This window comes from Solea solea, chromosome 16 (assembly GCF_958295425.1).
Source record: "Solea solea chromosome 16, fSolSol10.1, whole genome shotgun sequence".
Taxonomy (NCBI): domain Eukaryota; kingdom Metazoa; phylum Chordata; class Actinopteri; order Pleuronectiformes; family Soleidae; genus Solea; species Solea solea.
The window spans coordinates 12,232,737-12,255,862 of NC_081149.1; the positions used below are offsets into that span (position 1 = coordinate 12,232,737).

Below are 23,126 nucleotides of genomic sequence, written 5' to 3' on the forward strand. Positions count from 1 at the left end.
ATCATTCCTCAAGACATCTGTGAGAAAGTCGAGCCAAAAAAGGGGCAAAAACAAGTCTCGTATTAAAGTTTTGACTTCTTGATTTTTATTTTAAACCTAGAGGATTAACTTTGGATTCAAAAGTCCTTTTCAGCACTTTGATGCTGCGCTGCTGAAGTTTAAAAATGATGGATGCCTTTCACTTGTATCCACAGAGGCTTTATTGCATGTCAGCAGAACCCTTCAGCCAGAAATAAGAATGGAGAAATAACTTACATCAATCATTTGGGGAACAATCCTGCTGCAGCCTCTGTCTTCTTTCTGGGTGTGAAACCCTTTAAGTTATGGGCTTCTCTGGCCACAACCCCAATCGGTGAAATCACAGACTCCCTGTCCCTTAGTTGACCCTGGGACTGTTTAAAAGCATTCTGGCAACTGCAAACCCAGTTAAATCAGTGACTGAAGTCAGAATCCAAAGCGCGTGAGCCCAGCGGAGAAGAATAACAATCTCTAAAGTCTTGTTCAGAGGTGCGACATATTATAGACTGTACTCACTAAGCCTATTAAACTGAGAGAATCTTGCTTACAAACCAAGGTCTGAGTTGCTGCCATACTGAACAGAATACTGTGAATCTGTGAACTGCAGACTAGTATGCACTGACAATGTTGACCTGATCAAATGTATGCAGCTTTAGGAGTTGAAAAACGTGCTGGAATCCAGATTCATAATGCTTAATTCACGTATAAGATTACTTTTACAAAGTATGTGCACATTCAAATTCAGCAAATCAGCATGTCCATTCAATATATAATCATGTTTATTTCCATGTCCTACTTTGTATTTTTGCCTCTATTTAACTGGGACCAGAAAAGGACTAGAAAGAGCAAAACCCTGGTGAAAGTCAAACCCAGGACATGCTTGCATACAATTTAAAGGCTACAGCAGATGTGCCTGTGACAAACTTGGATTCAAACAGCATCAAACAGCCCCTGAAATCCTCTTCTCCAGTTTTACAGCCTGTAATTACCATGACAAATAACTGGTCAAGTTCAAAGAGCAGATGAGTGAAACCCAATCACACGTCATGCCAGCTGGATGAATATGTGGTCGAATAGCTAGTAAACTGACACAGGTCTTGGGATCAGTGTGCAGCTCTGTTTTTACTCTTTAAAGGAACATTTTGGTTAGAAAACAAATCTGGCTGGCACATGCTGACTAAAAGATGTGAAAGCATGACCTTCACTTTTCATCACAGAACATAAATATTTGCAGTTGTATTGATAAGATGGCTCTTTTAGAGCCTCTTTGAAATTAGGTATGGGTGAAACTGTGGTTGCAGGCCGTCTTCTGGTCTGTTAGCAGCCTCTGTTGGCCCTGGATGTGTTAGTGCATCCAGAGTCAAAGTGGTAACGAATGTTCACTGCACTGACTTTAAGAGAAACCTTTTTTTTCTGCCAAGGATGGCAATCGTTTATTTATTTGTTGAGTTTTATCATAGATAGTGATTTATTAATCCAAAATATCATATTAGATTACTTGTTTGGGTATAAAAGTTTTTCATTACCCTATTCATTCTGATTTACCCGTCTTTGTCACTGCCAAATTATAGAGCAACACAATCTGACATTTGAGCAGCCAACAATAGAAATCATAACTGTTTTCATTTTTCCATGCAAATGTAATTGACATGGTACAAGACAGCCATACAGATTCCTCCTGGTTCATTATTCGAATTCTGTCATCAGAGTTATGTCACAAAGTATTGTTATTACTTAAAGAAATGCAAATTTAAATAATAATAATAAAAAAACTTGATAGACAAAGTCAACATTTTTCCACATGGCAGCACTGATATAAACACAGTAGATGACAGCACTGCATGATGTCAGCAATGAAAAGAAAAGAAAAGAAAGAAAGGAACAGAAGAACATTTTGTTTGAGTCTTGTAGTTTATATGTTGAGGAAATTAGAATCCACTGGATGTTATCGTAGGCCTTTGTTGTGAAAAATACCGGAAGCGTTAGTGTTGTAGTGACGAGTCACCTCGACAGTCTTCCGCTGCTTTTCCTGTCAGAATGGCTCGTCTATTCCCTTTTAAAATCGCGATTATTTCCACTGTTTTGTTCCTCGTATGCACGAATTTTGTATGTTGTAATACTGGCAGACGGGTAAGTGAAATATGTGACAAACTCGACCGTAACATTTTGACCACAGAACTGCACCTGTTATTCATGTGATTAGCATTAGCTTGGCGTGACCGGCTAAAGGCTAACGGTAGCCTGTTTTCTCAGGTCGGTGATGACTTGGACACCGAGTTCAGTGGTTTCTCTGTGCCTCTCGAGCACTCTTTCGAAGTTGGTGAGTAGTTTTTGTTTTTGTTGTGTCAACAATGTCTATCATAATATTCATATTGTTGAATGCTAGTAAGCTAGCTAGTAACTGTTAAGCCCAATGTAGAACGCTATACTACGCAACAAACTCCGGTCAATTTGTGTACATTGTGATGCGTTTACCTACATCTTTATATTTGTATCTTCATTTTATGATCTATTTGGCATAATAATACTAATAGTAACTACAATACCATTTTAAAAAAGTCGGACTTATTATAATGTTCTAATTGATACACATATTTAATGTCTACTCTATTAATAAATGATCTCCCATAGTACCCATACCACACAGTAAATATACATAGTAATTATGTACCATTTTTCCGGCATTCACAACTGATGGAGGCGTGGTGGAAGCACTGCAGCTACATACAGTAGTTCTAGTAATGCAATATGGTTGCATACAGTGTGAAAACACTTTTCCTGCTGTTGGAAAATAAGCTGAAAACACCAGAAGTCCACTGCAGGAGATAGAATGTCCTCACTGGAGCTTTAGCAGTGTCCCTACTAGTATTAGTCCTATTTTTCTTTTAAAAATATCATTGTGTCACTAGTATGCTTTCTTTCCATTCATTTTTGATATATACTCTCCACCTTGTTTTAGATGATGTAGCAAAGTTTCAAGGTCGTGGAGCACTGGTGTTCAAAGGTGGAAGGGAACCCAGTGTCTCACTGAGCCAGAACCAGCTGTCGGAGGAAGACAGAATTAAACTGAAGGTAAGCTAAGGGTTAGCTGGCACACTGGCCCATAACGGGTAATTGAGTCACACGTGATTGTGTAAATCATATTTTTAATTAATTAATTTGTTCATGATAATATTGGAATTAAAAATGAATGTGTTCAACAACCACCATCCCTAACCTGTGTGATTTGATCTTGGATGACTACAGGAAGTGGCTGCAGTGGATGGTCTGTACAGAATCAGAGTGCCCCATGTTTTCCTTCAGGCAGAGAGACAGACGGAGCAGCAGAGTGAAGGTTACCTCACATCGTTTGTCAGAGCCGTATGTATTTCTTTATTTTTGTATTTTGTATTTTTGCCAGCAAATACTCAGAAAAAAGCAGTTGCTTGATATGACTGTGTAGATTAGTGGTTCCCAAAATTTCAGAAAATGAAGTTTTAAGTCTGTCTGTAAGCCAGACTTACAGACAGACTTACGTACTAGTTCTCATTTCAGAGGTTGATAAAGCAGTATTCACAGCTGTAAATTGATGACATGTCCAACTGTCTGACCTGACAGTTCCAGGGAAATACCTGTGCAGCCAGCTCACCAAGGTGCACGGTTATGTACATTTTCACATGGTCGGTCAAACAGAGTTCATTTACACACAAGTCATGCAACGATGGAAAGACCTTTGATTTGTTGTTTGCCATGCAGCTTAACTTCTTTATCATGGCCTCAACTTCATCTCACACATTGGCTCGTTGTTTCTTTTGCATGTCCCTGTGTCACTTTGCATACCCCGTTTGGGAGCCACTGGTGGAGATATGTCAGCTTCTTATAGTGCCTTTAAACCTGCTAGTTAGTCAAGTAAAAGTGTAGAAATCACACTATGTGGATTACTTTGTTCTCAGTGGACTTTGTTTTTAACCATTGTTTTTATTGTTCAGAATTTACTGACTATTTTGTATTAGTATTTACCATAGTATTTTAATATCCGTAGCACCCTTGGTTAAATAAATTGACAAATCATATAATACAATACCTTGATATTGTCCCCACAAAACAAGTGTCAGTATAAATTGAATGTACAATAAACATTTTTTTTTTTTTAAATTGAGGAATAAAATGTATGCATGATACCAACTGGGTAATGGTGTAACTGTAACGTGGGCCTGTATTCTCCTCTGATCTGCAGTGTGCTATGGTTGAGTCCCATCTGAGCGATGCAATCACTCTCCACACTGATGTCTCTGGGTATCTCATCGGCGTCTCTATAGTGACATTACCTGGGGCCTGTAGAGGCATTGAGGTTGAGGATGAAGTTGATCTTGAAGTTTTCAACACCACGCTCCGTGTCATGGCACCTATTAATGCACCCGGGTCAGTCCTGAATTATGTGTCTTGTATTTTTATATACACTACTTATAGTAGCAATGTATTGCTATCTCTCATACCATTAGCTCTCTGTGCAGCAGTGAAAGTGTCATGTTTATCTGACTGTAATATTCACTTACCATTGATTCAGTTATGTTGTATTTATCCTGGTGCATGAGCCTCACATAATTTCCCCAAAGGTGGAACAAGTCTCTTTGCTCTTTTCTGCCTTTCACATTAACTCTGTTTTCGGGGTTTGTTTGTCTACTAATTGCCAATGTTATTCCAGGCCGGAGACAGCTGTGTTCCTTGAAAGAATGGAACAAGAATCTGAGAAGAAAGCAAAGAATCCACAGGAGCAGAAGTCTTTCTTTGCTAAATATGTAAGTACATGTACAAAAAGTGCTGACAAGGCTGGAGGGTGTTGCCTGCAAACTCTCTGCTTTCAGTAATTGGGCTCTGATAGTTGTAAGGGCCCATAAACAGTAGTTAATAAATACATTACATACATACAAATACAGAATAAATGGTAATGATGGTTAATCTACTGATTGAACAGGTTGTTGATTGTCAACTTGGGTCATTGGTGTTCATGGACTCGGGTATTAAGATGACAAAGAACAAAATAACTTTTTCTACTCAATCAAGGGAGGATAATTACTGTGGTCAACTACTAAAATAGTCCACCTAAAAGTGCCTGAAATGTGTCTCAGGCCAGGTTTTGTCAACACCAAAGCCCAGATATAGTTTTACCAAACCAAACATGTCAGGTGTGATGGAGCCCGAAGTCGGTCGGATTTTAAGTCTCAGCTCTGTCGCGCCATGCTTCCCCCATGTGATGCTTTTTTTTCTTCAGTTGAACTCATCCTCCAAAATAATTCTACCCCCAAAATTCAGTCCTACACTATATATTCAACACATAAGAATAATAATTCCATAATTAATATTCACATACAAAACACAAGTTACAATACCAAAGTATTTCAAAAGACAGAGAGAATAAAAGACCCAGCACTTCCAGAAATAAAAGATTCAAGATAACCCACTTAGAGAGTCATCTTTTAGAAACCTGTTGGTTGGTGTAAAACTTTGTTAGAGCTCCTTTTTGAGAGCATTCCCTCAGAAAACCCGGTCTTGTTTCCGTGACTGTCTTTCTCTTGCCCCATGTTGTGTGTATGTTGCCATGTTCAGTGACCTGTGTTGCATCCAGTCACCTTGTGTTTACTTGATGCTGTGCTGTGTTCCAGTGGTATTTGATTCTGGGAGGTGCAATCTTCCTCTTGGCCACCAATTCGGCACAGCCCCCAGCAGGGGGAGGCAGAGAGCAGAGCTGATTCCCACCAAAGTACTGTTTTCTTTCTCGTGGCTCATTCTGTCCACTCACCTCCTCTGTCTGTCAAGTTTAGTGTTAAACTATTTAACTAACTGAAGACCACCCCCTTACTTCCCACTTGTTCCTCGTGTTCATCCTCCCATTCTTAAAAGTTTCTTCCAGGTTCAATGCCAAATACTTTTCAGAAAGATACAATTAAAACCCCAGTTTTCTGAATTCTTTGTACTTGGTGTGGAAAAAGGCCAAATGTTTAATTTTAAATGTTGGTGTGAATATATTCAACCTGTGTTTGGTGTCTGATCCTGAGATTTCTTTTTTGTTTGCAAGCTCTCTCTCTCACCCCTCTCTCTCTCTCTCTCTCTCTCATTCACTTTTACTCCTCACATTTTTCTTCTTCTGTTCAGAGTCTTAATTTAACCTAGTCTGGGATGACCTATCTGGAACTGTTGTAAACACACATCAGTGATCACAATTTGTTCATCCTAAAAACAATGTGGATGTCGTATTCACTTTCTGTTGTTTTGTGTTTTCTTCTCCAGTGGATGTACATCGTTCCTCTTGTTCTCTTTTTGATGATGTCTGGTGCTCAGGACCAATCAGGAGGAGGAGCTGGTGGAGGAGCAGCCAATGGAGGTGGCCGATGATTAGTGCACTAACGCCAACAACATTTTGACAAGATTTACTGATCAATAAGTCTCTTGAACAGTTGTAATTGCTCTACATTATGCTGATTCAGGTAATTTCTGTCACACACACACAGACACATCACTGAAACCTGTACAGTACGGAGGATATATTGTGCCCTGCAGATGACTGCATTTTTATTACTAATGTGAAAATAAAGTATTTATTAGTGGAATACTCAGACTGAAGATCTTTGGGCTCTTTGTGTTCAGTTACAGGTTCTCAGATTTAGTTGTAACACCAGTACAGTAATATAAAATTCTAAGTAAAACACATATGTAATTGGTGGAAGATGTTTATTTACAGTGTCATATCAGAACAAAGGTCTTTTGTGTAAATTAATAAATGTTAATTTAAAGGTTTTTTGAATATACAGTGTATCATTGGATTCTAACTATTGACTAATTACATTTAATGTTTAAGCTGGATATTCATTTATTGTTATTTATTCCTAATTGCTATGTTGGTTATGTTAATCTTCATCTATATACTGAATGTCCTGCAGCTTTAGTTTTGCCTTAATGTAAAGTGGATAATAACCCTTCTTTTAAAGGGGCAATTCTACTTTCACTAGTCTGTGATGCATTCAGTGTTAACAAAAATAACCCAGCACAGGCTTGTTCTTAACTGGTTTTTCCTACTAATGCAGCAAACCAGACATTTAATGCAGGAACAGTTCATCAGTAAATGCCTCAGAAATAATCTGCATGATAGGGTTTGATCATTTAATGATTTACTTTGGCCTTTTTGTGTGAGGATCTGTGTCTTTGCTCCATCACCCTGCCACATCTCTGTATTTACATGTCTATGACTGAAGGTTCTCAGTCATCCAGGCCGTGGTCTTCTTCTGTAGTTGGCTGTAGCGACTACAATTGCTTGAGTTGAGTTGAAGACATTTCACCTCTCATCCAAGAGGCTTCTTCAGTTCTGATTAATTGGTGGGAAAACCTGGCATTTAACGCCTAGAGAGTAATTAAGTTGAACAATGCGGATCGTTCACCTCTCCCAGCTTCTCTGTATTTAAAAATGCAAGTTAGGGTATGAGATCACATCGCTTCACAACAACACAGCCTGAGAAACCGAGTGTCCCAAAATCCCTATGTCAACATCACCTCTCATCGTCCTTCAGTCAGTCTGGCTGGCTGTTTTTTTTAGTCTGTGTGTCCAGCTGTGGGGAATATCCGCTTATTTTAGGAGCTTCAACACTTCATGCCCTCTGCCCCAGGCAAATCACCAGTCAGGGCCTTTCTCAGAATCCCTCACCAGGCCACACAAGCACGCGGCATACTGCTCTGTGATTCCCTTTCAGTGCTGTCTTACCTTACAACATGACGAATAAGGTGGTAACAACAGCTGAGAAAATGAGATATTTAAATGAAGTGACCCTGACCACTTAAGTCATCTGTTTGAAAAGGGATCTGTTTTCTATTATACTTGTAGAAAGCATTGTGATTGGTCAGCATTTTTTTATGTTTTGGCATCAGAGAAACATTATGAATTCAGATTGAACTTGGTTGAAAGTGTTCCAAATAACCCAGCTCTGTATGTCACTTTATAACCTCAGACGTTATTCTATGTTTGCAAATGTATTTTCAGCGTTAACACTAATGAATCACGGGAGACCTATCAGCATGGACTGATGTTTGCATGTTTGTGTGTGCGTCTACCAAGAAGCCCAGAGATGCAGACACTGAGACACATGGCTCGTGTGAGTAGAATCATACGTGTTTGCATTTACAGTCTACATATAAACATATGTTGTTTTCAACAAGGGCATAAGATAGTGTACATCTAGGCTAAAATATACGTTCACTTCCGTCCAAACATAAACAGATCTCATGATGTTCTACAAATCCTGAATCACCAAAATTAAACATTTCAACAGAGTGGGGATGAATGTCTATACAGTGCATGCAAGCATATGCATGATCCCCAGGGAATGCCCCTGTCTTACTTTGATAAGCTGTTGCTAGGTACTCAACAATGTCTTTGACTACATTTGTTTTATTCTGCTGTCTTATCTTCCAATGTGAAGCCACAAAACCCAAAACTAAGAGCTGTTTGATAATCCTCCTGAAGGAGTTCAGTCTAAATAACTGTTCAGATAATTAAAGTTTAGCATAGAGTGTTGTTGACATACGTTTTATAATTATACAGTAATTACAAACTTAGACTTGTGTCTTTTGTCCAGTACTGTGACAATTTTAAACTACACACGTTTACATAATGTGATCAAATCAAAATACTCTCCTAATGTGATCATTAATTCATGCTAATCAGCACAGGTTTGGGGTAAAGAAATCAGACATCTCATATTCACTCTGATCTGTTTAATATCAAAAATATTGGTGGTACAAACCTTCCACTTCATCCAAAAATAAATGTCTCATTCTGTAGCCACTGCAAACCTGCAAATACGAGATTGCCAAAGAAATACTGCAGATGAAAGCACGATGTTACCTAAATGAAACAGGTTGCCGTGTGCATAGTATCAGCTACACATAAATCTCAGGCCCCTGCGTTGCTTGGGGACCCCTCATCTCAGCGTTACACCGTCTGTTGTGCAGGTAAGCAAGACTCCCACCTCCCTGCACCATCACCACCACCATGACACACTGTGATTTAGGAGCAGTTACCAGGTTTATGTTGCACTGAAGCTGTGGAGGTTTTGTCCTGTTGTTTCCACACTGTAAAAGTAGACACTTTTAAACTCGTGTGGTTTGTTATTGATGCTCTGCATATATATTTTTACTGGTGTTAGCTTTTACTTTATCTCCTCCACAGCTCCAGCACATAGTTGAGAGTAAAGTTACTGTGGTTTCATTAGGGGAAGTCAGGGGTGAAATGTAAATTTATGTTCAGTGCATATGTAGGTGAAATTTAAGATATACTTTAATTTGTAAGAAACTTTGCATTTCAGGAAGGGCAATACATTGTGTTTTAATTCAGTCATTTTACAGTGAAGGTTTAATATTAAAAAAATAATTTAAATTAAATTGAATAGCTGAAGATCAAGCCAGTGCTTGCCTACAAGTTTCTAGTTTTGGCCTCACACATTTGTTTGGGGCCAATAGAGGTCTAATTTCAGAAAACAAAAACTGCAGAGAATTCTCAAGCAGTAATGTTGCATTTTGTTCTGTCCTTTCAAGTTAATCCTAATTTTCCAATCTCATGACCAATCCGATTCACTTTATGACATTTTTGAGCAGCATACTGTTCATGTAACCTTTTGAATAATTTTGTAACGTTTTTTTTTATATATATAATTAACATGAACGAACGAACAAACAGCAGTTGTTGCAGAAGCTTCGGTTGCTCTGGGAAAAACACACACCGCAGCATGTTCACAAAAGTGAAGAGGGTGGCGAAAAGGACGAAGCACCTGCCTTGTCAATCAAGTGAGAGCCAAGAAAACTACAAGTTAAGGTCTTGACAGCCCAGCTGGTCTTCACAGATTACAGCCTTGCACTAAATGTACTGTATTCCTGGCACCCTGATGCCATTTCGCATATTAGCATGTAATGAAGTAACATAATATGCTTTTTAAATGGCCAAGCAGTGTACGTATAGTGATCACTGAGTGTAAAGTGTTTTGCATAGCAGCTTTTAACATACTTATTGTAGGTCATGGCACAATACTATTTAAGCCCCTTCTCTGACAGCAGTAAGCAGCAGGTGTTGAAATATTTCTTTTGTGGCTCACTCAAGAGGTTTAATAGAATCCGCCACTAAGCAGGTCGTTGCACTTCATCAAAATTTTTCAAATAGCAGTGAGACACTTTCTCGTAACAGGGAGTTCGGCAATTAACGAAACTGTCCAGGCACAGAGGTTCAATGGAGACACATATCCTGCTGCATGTAGGACAATACCACCAGAAGCTTAATGACGGAAACAGAAACTTTATTGCATTTCATTTGTTGAACATATATCAGCATGTGGGTGCTGATAAGAAGAAAGAATAGAGGAGACATTGTGGACATGGTTTAACACTATCTCCATTGCGGCTATTCTTCAAATGCTACCTAGATACACTTTTAATGTACAAGTATGAGCCAGTGACATAATGCAGCTTCAATAGATTACATTACAACTAATGATTCAGTTTACAATTGTCTATTTGTTGCAGATCTCATACATTTTTACTAGTAAGACTCAAGATACCTGTAAATTTGACGATGAGTGCAGGAATTCTAACCAGTGTGTTCTAAAGAATATTTTTTGTTTGTTTCTTTAGTTCTTTTAAACTACCTTGCATTCTGGAGCGACAGTGTTTTGTTCAGATTTGTCCACTTATTAATCATGGCGTAAGATCCTTCTTCTCAGGCTCAGGAAATCTGTAATCAATATTTTGAGAGAAAAAAAGGCTCACTGTACTGCCCCCAGGCTTTGAATTAGTTCAGGTAAATGCACTAAACTGATGAATACGTGGGAAAAAAAGCTTATTTCCTTAGTGCTCATCTCTTTGAGAAAAATGGAAAAAAAAAATGATATAGTACATCAAATCCACATAAAGACAGATTAACTTGCATCCAAGCGCGATTAAAAGGAGTTACTTGAGTGTCGACGGCTTCCCTGTCCTCTTCTCTCTACACAGAAATGTGTCCACTGAGGCACCAAAAGTTCAAGAAACACGTGGGCAGCACATTGGCAGCACTGTTTGTCTTTTTATAAGTTATATTCATTTGTATAATTTTATGTGAATGTGTCAGATGTTAGGCATGTACCTCATGCACATGCCCAGTCCATGTGTATGCAAATGACCATGTATACTTGGGTAATACCGGGTGTTTGCGTGTCTCTGTTCCCAAGAAAGGACCTCGAGTTTCACGTGACAGCACCATCTCTTTGGGCAGACGTTGCATCCAACCAGAACTTATTGCACATTCCCTCCTCCCTGCTCATTTTACCCCCTCCCCACCCATTTGTAAGTTAATAAGAGACACCGCGGAGATACAGAGGCACTGCTACCACAAGACCTCCCTGTTTGATGCCAAGCTGCACGATAAGCCCCAAAGGAATCATGTCTGTGCCCAAGAAAGCAGGTAGGGAAGCATCCTCACCTGACGCTCTGTGAAAAATTTAATAATTGTGGAACATGAACCAAAATTGGCATTTAACAAATTTTTTTTTCAGATATTAAAGGTAAGTTGTATTTGAATTAGAGTAAAGTAAAAATTAGTTTTGTGTGTGTATGATTTTACATTTCTAAATCAAAGTAAAATGAAAAAAATCCAAATTGGACAACTCAGTGATGTATGTACCCGAGGTAACACTTTATATTACAGTACAGTAACAATATGGTAATTATGTAATTGGGAGGTAATATTATGGTAATTCTGTGTGTTTTTTTTCTAAAGCCATTTCCATCTTGGTGATAACAATTGTAATAATGTAGTAATGAGGGGATAATATTATACCAATGCCATGTTATTTACAAAGTAATATCCAGCTTTTATCATGTTGTCACTGTAATATAAATGTTACACAGTCCAAAAATCGTGCCTTAGTTGAGTTTACAGACACGAACAATGTTAGTTTAGTTTCAAAGTGTCACGACCTGAGATGGTACATTATTCATCGCTTGTCAGTGTTTTATTACCTATTTATTACGTGTTTCCTATGTTGTTTATGAGATGTTATTATACTGTATCTCATACTGACCATCCCTGAAAGTCAACACGGCACCAAACATCCCTTCTCACCTTGGATTCTGCCAGGCTCATTAATCATGTCGACAAGTGTTGAAAGATTCTCTCTCCAAAGAGGTTATGTTTTCTTGTGCTGTCAATTCCCAAAGTCTCCTCAATGTCAAATCTGCAATTGCATTGCTCATATTTCCATCTCATTTCACTCTCTATGGGGCAACTGCCTCAGTCTGTCTCAAAGAGCTTCCATTGCTTCATTTTCATCCTGTCACCAGTTGCTCAATATGAAAGTATATTGTGCGTCTGCTGGCCTCTTTTGAATTTTTGTAATCCATGCTTAGTGTCCCAAATTCCCTCTCCAAATGTTGCTAATCCCTCCGAGCAGCCACAGCAATGAAGTGTAAAAATGTTGCGCCATAATTCACAACCTAAAATGCAAAACATCTCTTTTATACGCTAACCCAGCACCCACGGTATCTGCACTTTGACTTGTCTATAAGGCACTGGTACCACCAACAGTTTACTTTGTTACTATAATTATAATACATGAACAAACTGTACTAGTATGGTATTTTTGTCTGCGTAAAATAGAATGAATGTGATTGAATAACATTTTTAATTAACAGCAACAGTTTCTTTACTGAATTCCTCTAACTTTGACCATATTCCTTCCCATGTGTTTCATTCAATTCTATTCAATTTTATTTGTATAGCGCCGATTCATAACATTCATTATCTCGAGGCACTTTACATGTTGAGGTAAAGACCTTACAATTATCTCCTCCCCATCGCCATCTCACCCACGCACTCGCCATACAAATCCTTCACACTTGACATGGACCGGAGGGATTTGTACCACCTCCGCTTTTCACTACACTCTCACACTCTCCCTCCCTCTGATGTGCTGCCTCAGTGGGGCATTTTGAAACCGATCTGCTCAGATAAAGTAGCGATGTCCCACTGAGAGATGAGCCTGAGTCTGAGGGGATGGGAGAAGTTTACCTCAGGACTGCTCAACTCAAACCTGCCCCAGTGAAGCATGCAGATTTCCAGCAGTGCTGACCTTTGGGCCGGGCCAAAAATGTGCTCAGACGGATAAAAAAAAAAAAATCTAAATCCAACCTATCAATCTGACTGAAGAAACTTCATCTTTGATGGACTCAAATGTGGCTGTTTCACAGTTTTTACAAGTCTTTTTAATGGTCCCCTTAAATATTTTCATGCCTCACACCTCAGTTTTGCACTTGTCTCTCACCATGTCTCTTACATGTGTATCTCACTGTAACGTCAAGACGTCCATCTTATTCATGATCTGTTCATCTATTTGGGACTTTCCTGTTTGTCTCGCTGAGTGTGGACAGACATCTGAAGGGGTTTAACTCCAGAGCAACTGGGGAGCTGGCATCACCAGAACCCCCATATCACCTCACTTAAAGCCAGGCTGATATCTCACTCAGAGGTTAGCCGAGTGTTGTGGTTGCCAGAAACATCTGAATGTATTCTCTTACGTAATTCTGCTTAATGCCTTATTAATCCAACAAAATGCCACTCAGCTTGTCTTTCATCCATCTGTCACCTCACCTGCTGTGGGGAAAGGATGGGAAAGGAAGATAAATTACGTGATCTGTCATCTCACATCATTCTACTCTGTGATGCAGTTTCCAATGACAACTGCATGACCATTAATCTGTCTATTATTGGATCTGAAGTCTCAGTGGGGTCCAGTTCTCCAGATATCTGCATGTTCGGGCAGTTATCACATTTTCTGGTCTTAGTGGCTTTACTCCAATAATTGTATTTTGCATAATAGTTTCCTGCATAACACTTACATTCGCAATTCATTTGCTCATGGTATCATAGATATTAAAGGGTTAGTCAACTGTTTTCTTAAAAGCAAGCTATTTAGAAGTTGGCACACCCTGTGGAAACACTACACCCCTTCCCACATTCATATGAACTTCAGGCCAACATGATTCAGAGAACGCAACATCATCCGCTCAGTCACCTCCGATGTTTGCAGATGTGATACCACACTCCCATCTGTCCACCCTTCTTGTTGTGCCATGGGCATCCTCCCCTGCTGAGGGTCATGCTTGTTGGATGGATTATGTTACTTTCCTCATGCTCAAGGATGATACACTGCCCCCCACCTGGAAGAGCTGACTCTCTTCCTCACAAACCCAAGGACACAAGCAACACGATGTCAGTGTAGTTATGTGGACACCTAAGACACATTATTGACCAAGGCAAACCTCTTAAGCTTAACACCCTCCCTTCTCTTATGTGCACACAGGCAAATCTCATCTACAGATTGACAATTCATCTAAAGCAATCACTTAAACAACAAATAAAAAAGCTGAAGATTAAAATAATATATACATTCTTTATATTTACAAGAAAGCAAGTTAAAAGAAAGTTCTTCCTCCTTATGGCACTATAAATTCACCATGCTATCTCTTCAGATGTTAGTAATAATTATTATTAGACAAGTCATTCAGTTTTGGAATTCAAATTTTTGAATATCTGATTACTGCGACATGTGAGCAACCAACTAACATAGTTTCACAGTAATGTAATGCTGCAATTATCCAGCAGATGGCAGAGCCATTTAAAATTAAAAAAAAAACCTGTGTTGCATCATTTTGGCAACAGAAAAAGTACAAGTGTCTGATAGGTGAGTAAGAAGGATGGGTAGTTATTCCAGTTGTCTGTGTGAAACCGGAGAGGCGGTCACATTAACGTTGATGGCGTACGCAGGGGTGGTGATGAATGACAAACTGACCGGCCGGTTTTCTACGACTATCAGAACACACACACACACAAACGGTGACTTACAAATTGGAGGAGGAAGAAACGAACAGAGATGACACACCGTCCCACAACATGACAAACATGCCCTGGGCGGTGTGAAGTAACAGCATCATGTAGAAAGTATATTCTTAGAATGAGACCCATGCTGCTGTCGGTGTCCGTGACTTGTGTGCTTAACAAATGCAGGCTCGGGCCTATAGATTCCCCATTTGAAACCTAAACCTTCAACAGCCTGGGCGGAAACATCATGAATCAATGCTGAGCCGACATGGCACACATACTCCACTGTGATCTATTGTATGTTGAGAGCAGCAGGTGATTTACTAGATGAATGGCTGCATGACAGAGAAACTGATGAAGGGAGGGGTTCCAGAGAAAGATGAGAGTATTTAGTCTTGACACTGAATAGTGCAGTACATTTGATTTCATACAAGCCATTGTGAGAGGAATCTCTGAGGGGAGTCCATAAAACGTACATTTGTCACACAGCTGTGGTAAAATAACACGGTATTTCTTTTTATTACAGGAAGAAAAAACGGTGCTGTGGCAGAAGGTAAAGAGCAACATTAACTATTGGTGCTAGAATGGCTTCATTAATCAAAGATAATGAGATCAATTTGTTAAATTTGATTAATGGTGCGATGTAAATTCAGTCAACCACTCGTGATACAGTTTGAATGCAGTTCCCTCTAATTGTCTTATGTCTTCTGTCTGACAGAAATGCTGCCGCCATATGAGCCCAACGTCCCTGAACCGACCACCAGGGCTGATTACATGAAATGTAAGAGCTCCTGTACATTTTAAATGGTGAAGGTAAAATTAAGCCAGCATAGTCTTTAGTGTGCAAAAATAAACACCATGAGTTGCTGAGATATAATACAATTTTATTAGATTTGGAGAATATATATATATATATATATATATATATATATGTGTATATATGTGTGTATATGTGTGTATATATATATATCTCTTCTCTGCTGGCTATTTCTCAGACCTGTCATAAAGTGTGTGTAAAGCGAGGAAAATGTGTTACTAACAATCTTGCCAAATGTGAATGATTATGAGTTACTAGTTACTAATTAGGTGTGAAATTCAGCAACATTCTCTGCTCTGAAACGTTGGGGAAGCAATCAAACACACAAACATACACACATAAACGCTTGAGAAGGGACCAAAGCAGGTGAAGTTCGCTGTTCATCAGTGTTTGTACGGTATATAAATGTAAGTTTTATCGAATAACCTATGCAATCAAATTGCAGCTTTACTTATGGCGCTTTTTTATGCAGTTCTAGCAGGGCTCGACTCTACTTGTTTGGTTTTTTTTGCTTTTCTATTAGCAATAGACACTAAAATGTCACGCCGACGGACTGCCGACCACTGATTGGTCAGCGAAGTCCGACACAGGAATCAAACCGAACAATGCCGGACTGTAGGTCAGTTAAAAAGACTTACATTTTAACATACATTAATCTCCAACATTTAGCAAGGAAATTTCTAAAATCTTAATATTTAACAGAGGAGTCTGGTGTATTTAGCGACAGCACTGCCGAAAGCCGACAATCGTGATCCGAATCGCAACCCATTCAGCCATATTTAAATTCAGTGACAGAGTCTGTGCTCCGATTATGCAGGTCGTACTGAACAAATCTTTTTAATGAACTGATTCTAATGATTCAGTTCACTGAAAACAACAGCTTTCCTCGTCACTAGTTTGTATGTTTGTCCATCCATCCATCTTCTACCGCTTTATCCTGCTTTGTGCAGCCATGCTATGGCGACTCTGTCCACATTGAGGAGGTACTATAGTAATGGAAAACATGTCTGACACCAAACTAAGTAGAGCCGAGTAGTGCTAGAACTGTATGGTGGAAAAGCACCACTACAGTCCTGGTCTCTCTCTTTATCAGCAGCCCCTGCAGCCTGTTCTTCCTTCTGTTCTTCTGCACTTAATTTACTTTTCTTTCGGAATTTAATTAATCTGTTAGGGCTTTTTTACATTGAGGGAAGTCATATTTTTGCAACAGATATCTCAGTTATCAAGCAATCCAAAGGCCGTAGTGTCAGGGTAGATACCCACCTTACATCTTATTCTTTTATGCATTTTGTTCTCTCAGATTGGCTCGATCTCTCTCTGGATGACAAAACTGCGCAGAAACTGTTGTGGATTTCAGAGGGTGCGTCTAAAGTGGCTCGTACGACTGATGCCATCTGCCCTTACCCTAACAGGCCTGAGAGATATGAACACTCACCACAGGTAGGTCTGAACACTGGAAACAGCCTGAGCTCAGCAAGTACTCAATCTTCAGAGGGATGTCATGATGATAAAAAAAGTAATTATATATATTTATATTATATTATACATATTTCTAAATATTAGTTTATACTAATAAACCTAGTTATTCCTTTAGTTATTCACATTATTTTTGGGCAAAAACAGGATGTTCTGTTAACACATGAAACTAATTCTAAAAGTCATGAATACCCACTGTGTTCCTTCTCTCTGTTCTAGGTGCTGTGTAAGCAGAATCTGCTCGGCAATCGCGGGTATTGGGAGGTGGACTTCGAAGGATGGGTGGTTATTGGGATGGTCTGTGAGAGCGCACCCCGTAAGGGCCAGGAGGGGGCCTGTGGTCTTGGAGAGAACAGCGGCTCCTGGGGTGTGGGCTGGTCTGGGTCCTGCTACCAGGTCTGGCACAGTGGAGAGAATGTGGATGTCCAGCTCCCCGACTCGTCCACCATAGGAATGTACGTTGACCAGCCTGCAGGCATCATCCAGTTCCTCTTGGTGGTGGGAGAAGGTGAGAAGGAAGTGCGCGAGATTCACAAGTTCAAGTTCGACAGCCAGGAGAAGATTTTTCCCGGGTTCTGGATTGGCACAAAGTCCAATTTGCTTATTCGAAAAAAGGATCAGTGATGAGAGGGGGGTAAAGCCTGCAATCGGGGGGGGGGCGCTATCAAGTAGTGTACATTTAAGAAGGTGTCAAGAATGAGGTAAAGTTAGTGATGTTTGGGGAACAAGTGTCAAAATTGTAGGTCAGAACCAAAACATGCCATAAAATCTTTGTAGCTTGTGTTTGCTTTCTCTGGAGCATTAAGTACATAATATATCCAAATGGGCCTAATTATTTTATTGACAGTGTGTTTATTTATACATTTTATTTACTTTATGTAGAAAGTACGCAAAGTTGAGTGTTTTTAATAGTACAAGGTGCTATGCATGTTTGAGTGCAGCCTATGTATTTTTTTTTTTTTTTAAGTGTTAAATGTGGTCAATAAATGCAACTGTTGGAAAATTACTTACGCCACTTTTCTTTTTTGTTTCTAGTTCAGGAGTCTGACTTTGTTGAAGTGCTGATGTCCTCTAGAGGATTTTCAGTGACACTGCATGCTCACACACAATTACACCAGTCTTGATATCTTGGTGTTGCTCCTTTATTTGAAACAAAAACTTAATGGAACTTTTTTAATATCACATGTGAACATTTGTTCCATTTTTTTTTTTTTTTTTTTTTTAAATCAAACCATCCATCTCTCTCGCTCTCTCTCACGCACACGGTTTCTTTCTCATTCAATCAATTCAATAACATATCTGGAGAAAAACAAAAACAAATGTCCTCTATGATTCTGTATTGCTTTACAATCATACTATCAGTCAGTCATTCATTGGCAAAAGTAAAAGTACAAATAGGCATATTATGAGGAGGTGCTGGTGTCCTCCACTCACATTTTTTTAAAAGCCACAAGCTTCACGTTGAGTCAACCACTTCTTGAGATCCAATCCTAATGTAGTGTTTGGAGACATGTACTGTGAGATGTGTAGTAACAGGGCAGTGGTGTTGGGGGTAGTGTTGAAAATGTTATTAGTGTTCATATCAACATTACTTTTTCCATTACTCCTCAAAGTATGTGTCATTAATTAGGGTTAGTGAGAAATAAGTGGAGGTACCATCTTTTACGCCATTTCACAAACATCGGCCAACCCCCTCCGTGCCGTCACAACAGTGTCGCCCAGTTTTCCTTATCCACTGTAATTCACTCCCCTTAATCCCTTTCTCCTTCCGTCTGCTTGTCTCACTCGCTCAGTGCTTGAGGGAGAAGTCCCCTGTGTTGAGTCGGGGCCGTGGCAGGGCCCCAAACATTTCTGTTCCGTCAGTGGCTCCAGGTGCCAGCAGGGCTTTCATACTGGCAGCAATGTGCTCCAGGTCGGCACAGCCCACCTGAATGACAAACACAGAGTCAGAGCTCAACAGAGTCACGAGTCAGTTCTGATTCTTATTGCACATTCACTTAGAAAAAAAAAGTATTTTGTGAAATGCTGTTTGTAAAATATTTTCCTAGCATGACCTCACACAAATGACACGCATACTTTTATGGTCACATGAACTGATGGAGCCGTCGTGGCCATTTGCTGGTGCATCAGAATACTGAGCACTGAACTGTTTCTTTGTCTTGGACAGCATGAATTATGTCAGCACTACTGCAACAACATCACACAAAAACTCACTTCATTTATTCTTTCATTACCTAACCTAGAAACTAGTCACTCTTGTCATGGGGATGACAAAGCAGCAGCTTTTCAAAGTACACACTCTGATATCTGCAAAATACAGTAGAGGTCTTTATAGTTAAATAACATACTCACAACTTTCTACATTAAAACATTTTGGACCAACTTATCTCCAGTTGGCTGCTGAACATTTCTGCAGGATTTATTCAGTAAAACTCTTAAACTCATCTAAATGTAACCTTGTTTGACTGGCATCTTAACACTGGTGGCCACAGCCAATTCTCATATTGATGCGCCAGTGGTCAAAAATCCTGGATAACTAGAATAATGACAGTGATTATAATCTACTCATGTACTACTATGCATGGCACGGGGTGAAAAAAACCCATAAAATGATATCAGAACAGTTCCGGAAAACTGTACAATAAGTGCCACTGTTGTCTTCAGTCTGTAGAATAAGATGTGTATAGATCAAGACAATAATTGATCTAAAATTATATTTTGACACACCCTGTGGCTTTTTACAAATAATGCGCCGCCTGCGATTTGAAAAATGAACTTCACTATAAACATTATAATACCTGATAAATGCCTGACATAATTTTAATTTCAAATAAATCATCTGATTTAGTCTTAAAAGATTGAATATGCATTGAGTGTCCTTATTTTATCAGGATGAATTTTTCATCACAATAAACATATGTCTATTATATCTACTAAACACTAGTCTTTAAAAAATATTGCTCTTCTAAAGTCAGTTTAGTGTAAATTGTAGAGTGATTTAATGTGATCAACCGATGTTAACCTGCTGAACAGCAGCAGGACAGAAGAGCTAATTGTGATCTACATGGTTGCAATTTGAGCCATCCTTGAGAAACTAATGTCAACCAGCAGCTTTGTCCTTTGCGAAATGATCGTGTGTGTGTGTGTGTGTGTGCGCTCACCCGCTCGCCACTGTTGCCGTCTCCCTGAGCGGCTCGGTTTCCTCTACAGCCCCACACGGGCACAGATACAGGCAGCGAGCGGGCCAGAGCCATGGGGTTGGCATGACGGAACGAGTATACACTGTGACCCATGGCCATGCCACGAGATGGAGGAGGAGCATCTTCACTCAAAGAGCCTGAGGTGGACATTTAAAAGACATAATAATAATGGAGATGGGGCACAGATATTCTGTAGATACATGCAGCTTTTTTTTTTTAATTCTTACCATCTGTGCTCTCCTCCTCTCCATCAGATTCAAAGAATGGCTCGCAGTCCCGAGACAGAGAGTCCTCGTCCATAGAGAAAACACCTGAAGCACAACAATGACGTAAATATTCAGAATATAGTTGTAATTAAGACAAGGAAGAACAATTATCCAAATCGAGATTGTCTGATTTTCTTGGCTATAGAATTATTGCATCTCTAAAATAATCTTTGTTACTCCTCACCAGCACTTTCATTCCCATAGGTTTTCCTGTCATCCATGTCCTCCTCCTCTTCCTCATCTTCACACTCCTCTTCTAAATCCACAATCCCAGACCTCTGTCTCTCTCGCTCAGCCTCCAGCACACTCTTCTCCCTCTCCCTCTCTCCATTACCATTGGGCCCAGCACCCTGCCCAGTAACTGCTCCTGTGCTGTAGATTGAAGGGTAGCTTTGGGAATACAGTCTGCTGTTGGGACTGACTCCACCCACCCCACCATCTCCTGTAAAGTTCTGTAACAACAAACAATTCACCATATTATGGATGCGGGCATGTGGATGAGAACTATGTGTGCATGTGTTCAACACAAGCAGGCTACTTACCACCCTATGTCCAGTGTCAGAGGTCTGGTCAACCATCAGCTTGGCTCCCCTCTCCACCCCAACATGGCGTGTGTGCTTTTGGGCTGTTAGCATGGTTGTGGAGTGAAGCACACCAATGTCGTCTTTGTAGCGACACGCCGACTCTGCCAAAAGCCCCTGACCCCATACATTGTAGGAGAAGTCACACTTCCTCATCCCATCTCCACTGGACGACTGAAACTTTTTACAGGCTGTAAGTATGGCCAAGTCACAGCCTGACTTTTGGCAATATGTTTCTGCAGCGGAAAGTAGTGCCAGCCAGCTCTCTTTGTGGTTGTCTGGGATCTCAAGCTCGGATGTGTGGGTGATGGAGGCCATGATGGTGCTCACACAACTCACTTCAGTGGACTAACTATCTGAGAGTAGTTTTCAGTAGAGTTCAGACCAATCAGATTGTGTAGGCATCGGACTCAGTTTTTTAATGATGAATAACTTAGTCTGCCTTTGCCTAAACAGTTCAAGACTAACTTGAGTTTTGTTTCTTCTGTGTTGCTGGTGTTGGAATATTTTTTGTACTGGTGAAGAAGCAGGGGAGGAATAATGCTTTGTCAGGTAGAGAGGCACTGGGTGATTTTGAGATATTATATTATATTATATATAGAGATATGTGTGTGTGTGAATATAATTGTATATTATTTTTTTATAGTGACCAATTTATTTACACACTGAAGAGCCAGGGGAGAGAAAAGATGTTTCCAAGTTGCTGGTGATACCTAAGAACAATAGAAACAGAGAAGAGCAGGTTTCCTGTAAGACACCAACATCATTCACCTCCTGAGTTCACGTACGTCTGTCACTGAGCACAAAAAACATCCTCCAAACAAATCAGTACTCAGATGTCGCAGCCCCCACCCCCACTGTCCAGAGCTAACTACTGAAGCTACTGTAGCATGATAATGATCCCGTTCACGATGAAACCTCCTCAACTGCCACTCGTTTCTGCTTCTGTTCAAACTGCATGCTACAGACTTTCCAGCATAGACGACACTGCTGCTGCTGCTGCTGCTGCTGCTGCTGTTGTTGTTGTTGTTCTTCTTCTTCTTGTTGTTGATTCAGTCTTGTGTGCAACCGCTTCATGATGGAACCACACTTCACCTCCATTTTCAGGCACAGGAGCAGAGACGCGCAAGTACAAACAACAGTATCGTGGGAAGACGTTCACCTACCTGTCCTGTTTCCTTCTTCCACGTTAGCAGATGTTTATTGACCTTGAACTTTATTCGTTGTTTTTTTAAATCACACGGATTCTGTCTTCTCACACGGTTTCTCTCCCCTAGCTAGGCTCTGCACCAGCTTCAACTAAGCGACCGCTGGTTAAAGCTTTTCCGGCAAACCCTTTCACAATAAAAGCTTTTATTTCACCCCCCACTACTGGGTATAAGGTGTAAATATGTCTTTTGCTATAATAATGTAATAACAATTGAATAATACAATGAACTAACCTGTAATGAAATGTGTCCGTTGTCTTTACTTTATGAATAGGACTCCAGACGTCATGTGACTCAGTTTGCGCACACCACCATGTTTGCAGGAATTCTGGAAAGTTAACAGCACCAGTGCAAGTTTCAAGCTGTAAGAGTTCAGTATGCACTTTAAATCCACAGAAATAGAGCGATATCAGTGGTGTAGAGTGGTCAACTGAGGTGTGCATACAGGTTTATTTTAGGGATTGTATCGGTTAATATCTGTATCATAGTTTATTTTTTGCCAAAGGTTTGTGAAAGGCTTCCACCAATGATTTTATCACTTCTATACAATCATCTAAAACCAATATCATGTCAAACATAATCTGCCTTTTGACATATATAACTAACTAATGTAATGTTTTAATTTGAAAGGTGTAGTGAGCTCGTATCCGGGTTTGTTTCGGTCTTCTCAACTTGATACAGTTCTGACGTC

General features: G+C 39.8%; 3 protein-coding genes across 4 annotated transcripts; 2 read left to right on the forward strand and 1 right to left on the reverse strand.

The window, feature by feature from the left end:
- Positions 1-1,990: 1,990 nt before the first annotated feature.
- On the forward strand, positions 1,991-6,613 carry emc10 (ER membrane protein complex subunit 10). Of its 2 annotated transcripts, XM_058653572.1 has the most exons (8): positions 1,991-2,148; positions 2,272-2,338; positions 2,978-3,090; positions 3,265-3,378; positions 4,235-4,419; positions 4,703-4,796; positions 5,661-5,758; positions 6,286-6,613. In XM_058653572.1, exons 1-7 carry the CDS (start codon positions 2,056-2,058, stop codon positions 5,745-5,747), a joined length of 753 nt encoding a protein of 250 aa, XP_058509555.1. In that variant the 5' UTR covers positions 1,991-2,055; the 3' UTR covers positions 5,748-5,758; positions 6,286-6,613. The 2 variants fall into 2 exon arrangements, with proteins under 2 accessions (XP_058509555.1, XP_058509554.1); XM_058653571.1 differs by lacking the exon at positions 5,661-5,758.
- Positions 6,614-11,365: 4,752 nt separating this feature from the next.
- zgc:195001 (uncharacterized protein LOC567531 homolog) lies at positions 11,366-18,186 on the forward strand. The gene is made up of 5 exons (XM_058654162.1): positions 11,366-11,473; positions 15,414-15,440; positions 15,606-15,668; positions 17,005-17,144; positions 17,400-18,186. Exons 1-5 carry the CDS (start codon positions 11,419-11,421, stop codon positions 17,802-17,804), a joined length of 690 nt encoding a protein of 229 aa, XP_058510145.1. The 5' UTR covers positions 11,366-11,418; the 3' UTR covers positions 17,805-18,186.
- A 118-nt stretch (positions 18,187-18,304) lies between these two features.
- Positions 18,305-22,551, reverse strand: akt1s1 (AKT1 substrate 1 (proline-rich)). The gene is made up of 6 exons (XM_058654161.1): positions 22,394-22,551; positions 21,189-21,940; positions 20,831-21,098; positions 20,608-20,691; positions 20,342-20,517; positions 18,305-19,107 (listed from the first exon to the last, which is right to left on the reverse strand). The coding sequence occupies exons 2-6, from the start codon at positions 21,543-21,545 to the stop codon at positions 18,970-18,972; spliced, it is 1,023 nt and encodes a 340-aa protein (XP_058510144.1). The 5' UTR covers positions 21,546-21,940; positions 22,394-22,551; the 3' UTR covers positions 18,305-18,969.
- Between the last annotated feature and the right edge of the window lie 575 nt (positions 22,552-23,126).

What these genes read in the sequence shown, in the direction of transcription:
- akt1s1 (XM_058654161.1), bottom strand. Translation starts at nt 21,545, where the DNA reads ATGGCCTCCATCACCCACACATCCGAGCTTGAGATCCCAGACAACCAC. An exon ending in CTATGGGAATGAAAGTGCTG is followed by an intron (nt 20,692 to 20,830) that starts GTGAGGAGTAAC and finishes GTTGTGCTTCAG; the next exon opens with GTGTTTTCTCTATGGACGAG. An exon ending in ACGGCAACAGTGGCGAGCGG is followed by an intron (nt 19,108 to 20,341) that starts GTGAGCGCACAC and finishes TTTGTCATTCAG; the next exon opens with GTGGGCTGTGCCGACCTGGA.
- emc10 (XM_058653571.1), top strand. Translation starts at nt 2,056, where the DNA reads ATGGCTCGTCTATTCCCTTTTAAAATCGCGATTATTTCCACTGTTTTG. An exon ending in GTTGTAATACTGGCAGACGG is followed by an intron (nt 2,149 to 2,271) that starts GTAAGTGAAATA and finishes CTGTTTTCTCAG; the next exon opens with GTCGGTGATGACTTGGACAC. An exon ending in TCACATCGTTTGTCAGAGCC is followed by an intron (nt 3,379 to 4,234) that starts GTATGTATTTCT and finishes TCTGATCTGCAG; the next exon opens with TGTGCTATGGTTGAGTCCCA.
- zgc:195001 (XM_058654162.1), top strand. Translation starts at nt 11,419, where the DNA reads ATGCCAAGCTGCACGATAAGCCCCAAAGGAATCATGTCTGTGCCCAAG. An exon ending in GTCTGTGCCCAAGAAAGCAG is followed by an intron (nt 11,474 to 15,413) that starts GTAGGGAAGCAT and finishes TTTTTATTACAG; the next exon opens with GAAGAAAAAACGGTGCTGTG. An exon ending in AAACGGTGCTGTGGCAGAAG is followed by an intron (nt 15,441 to 15,605) that starts GTAAAGAGCAAC and finishes TCTGTCTGACAG; the next exon opens with AAATGCTGCCGCCATATGAG.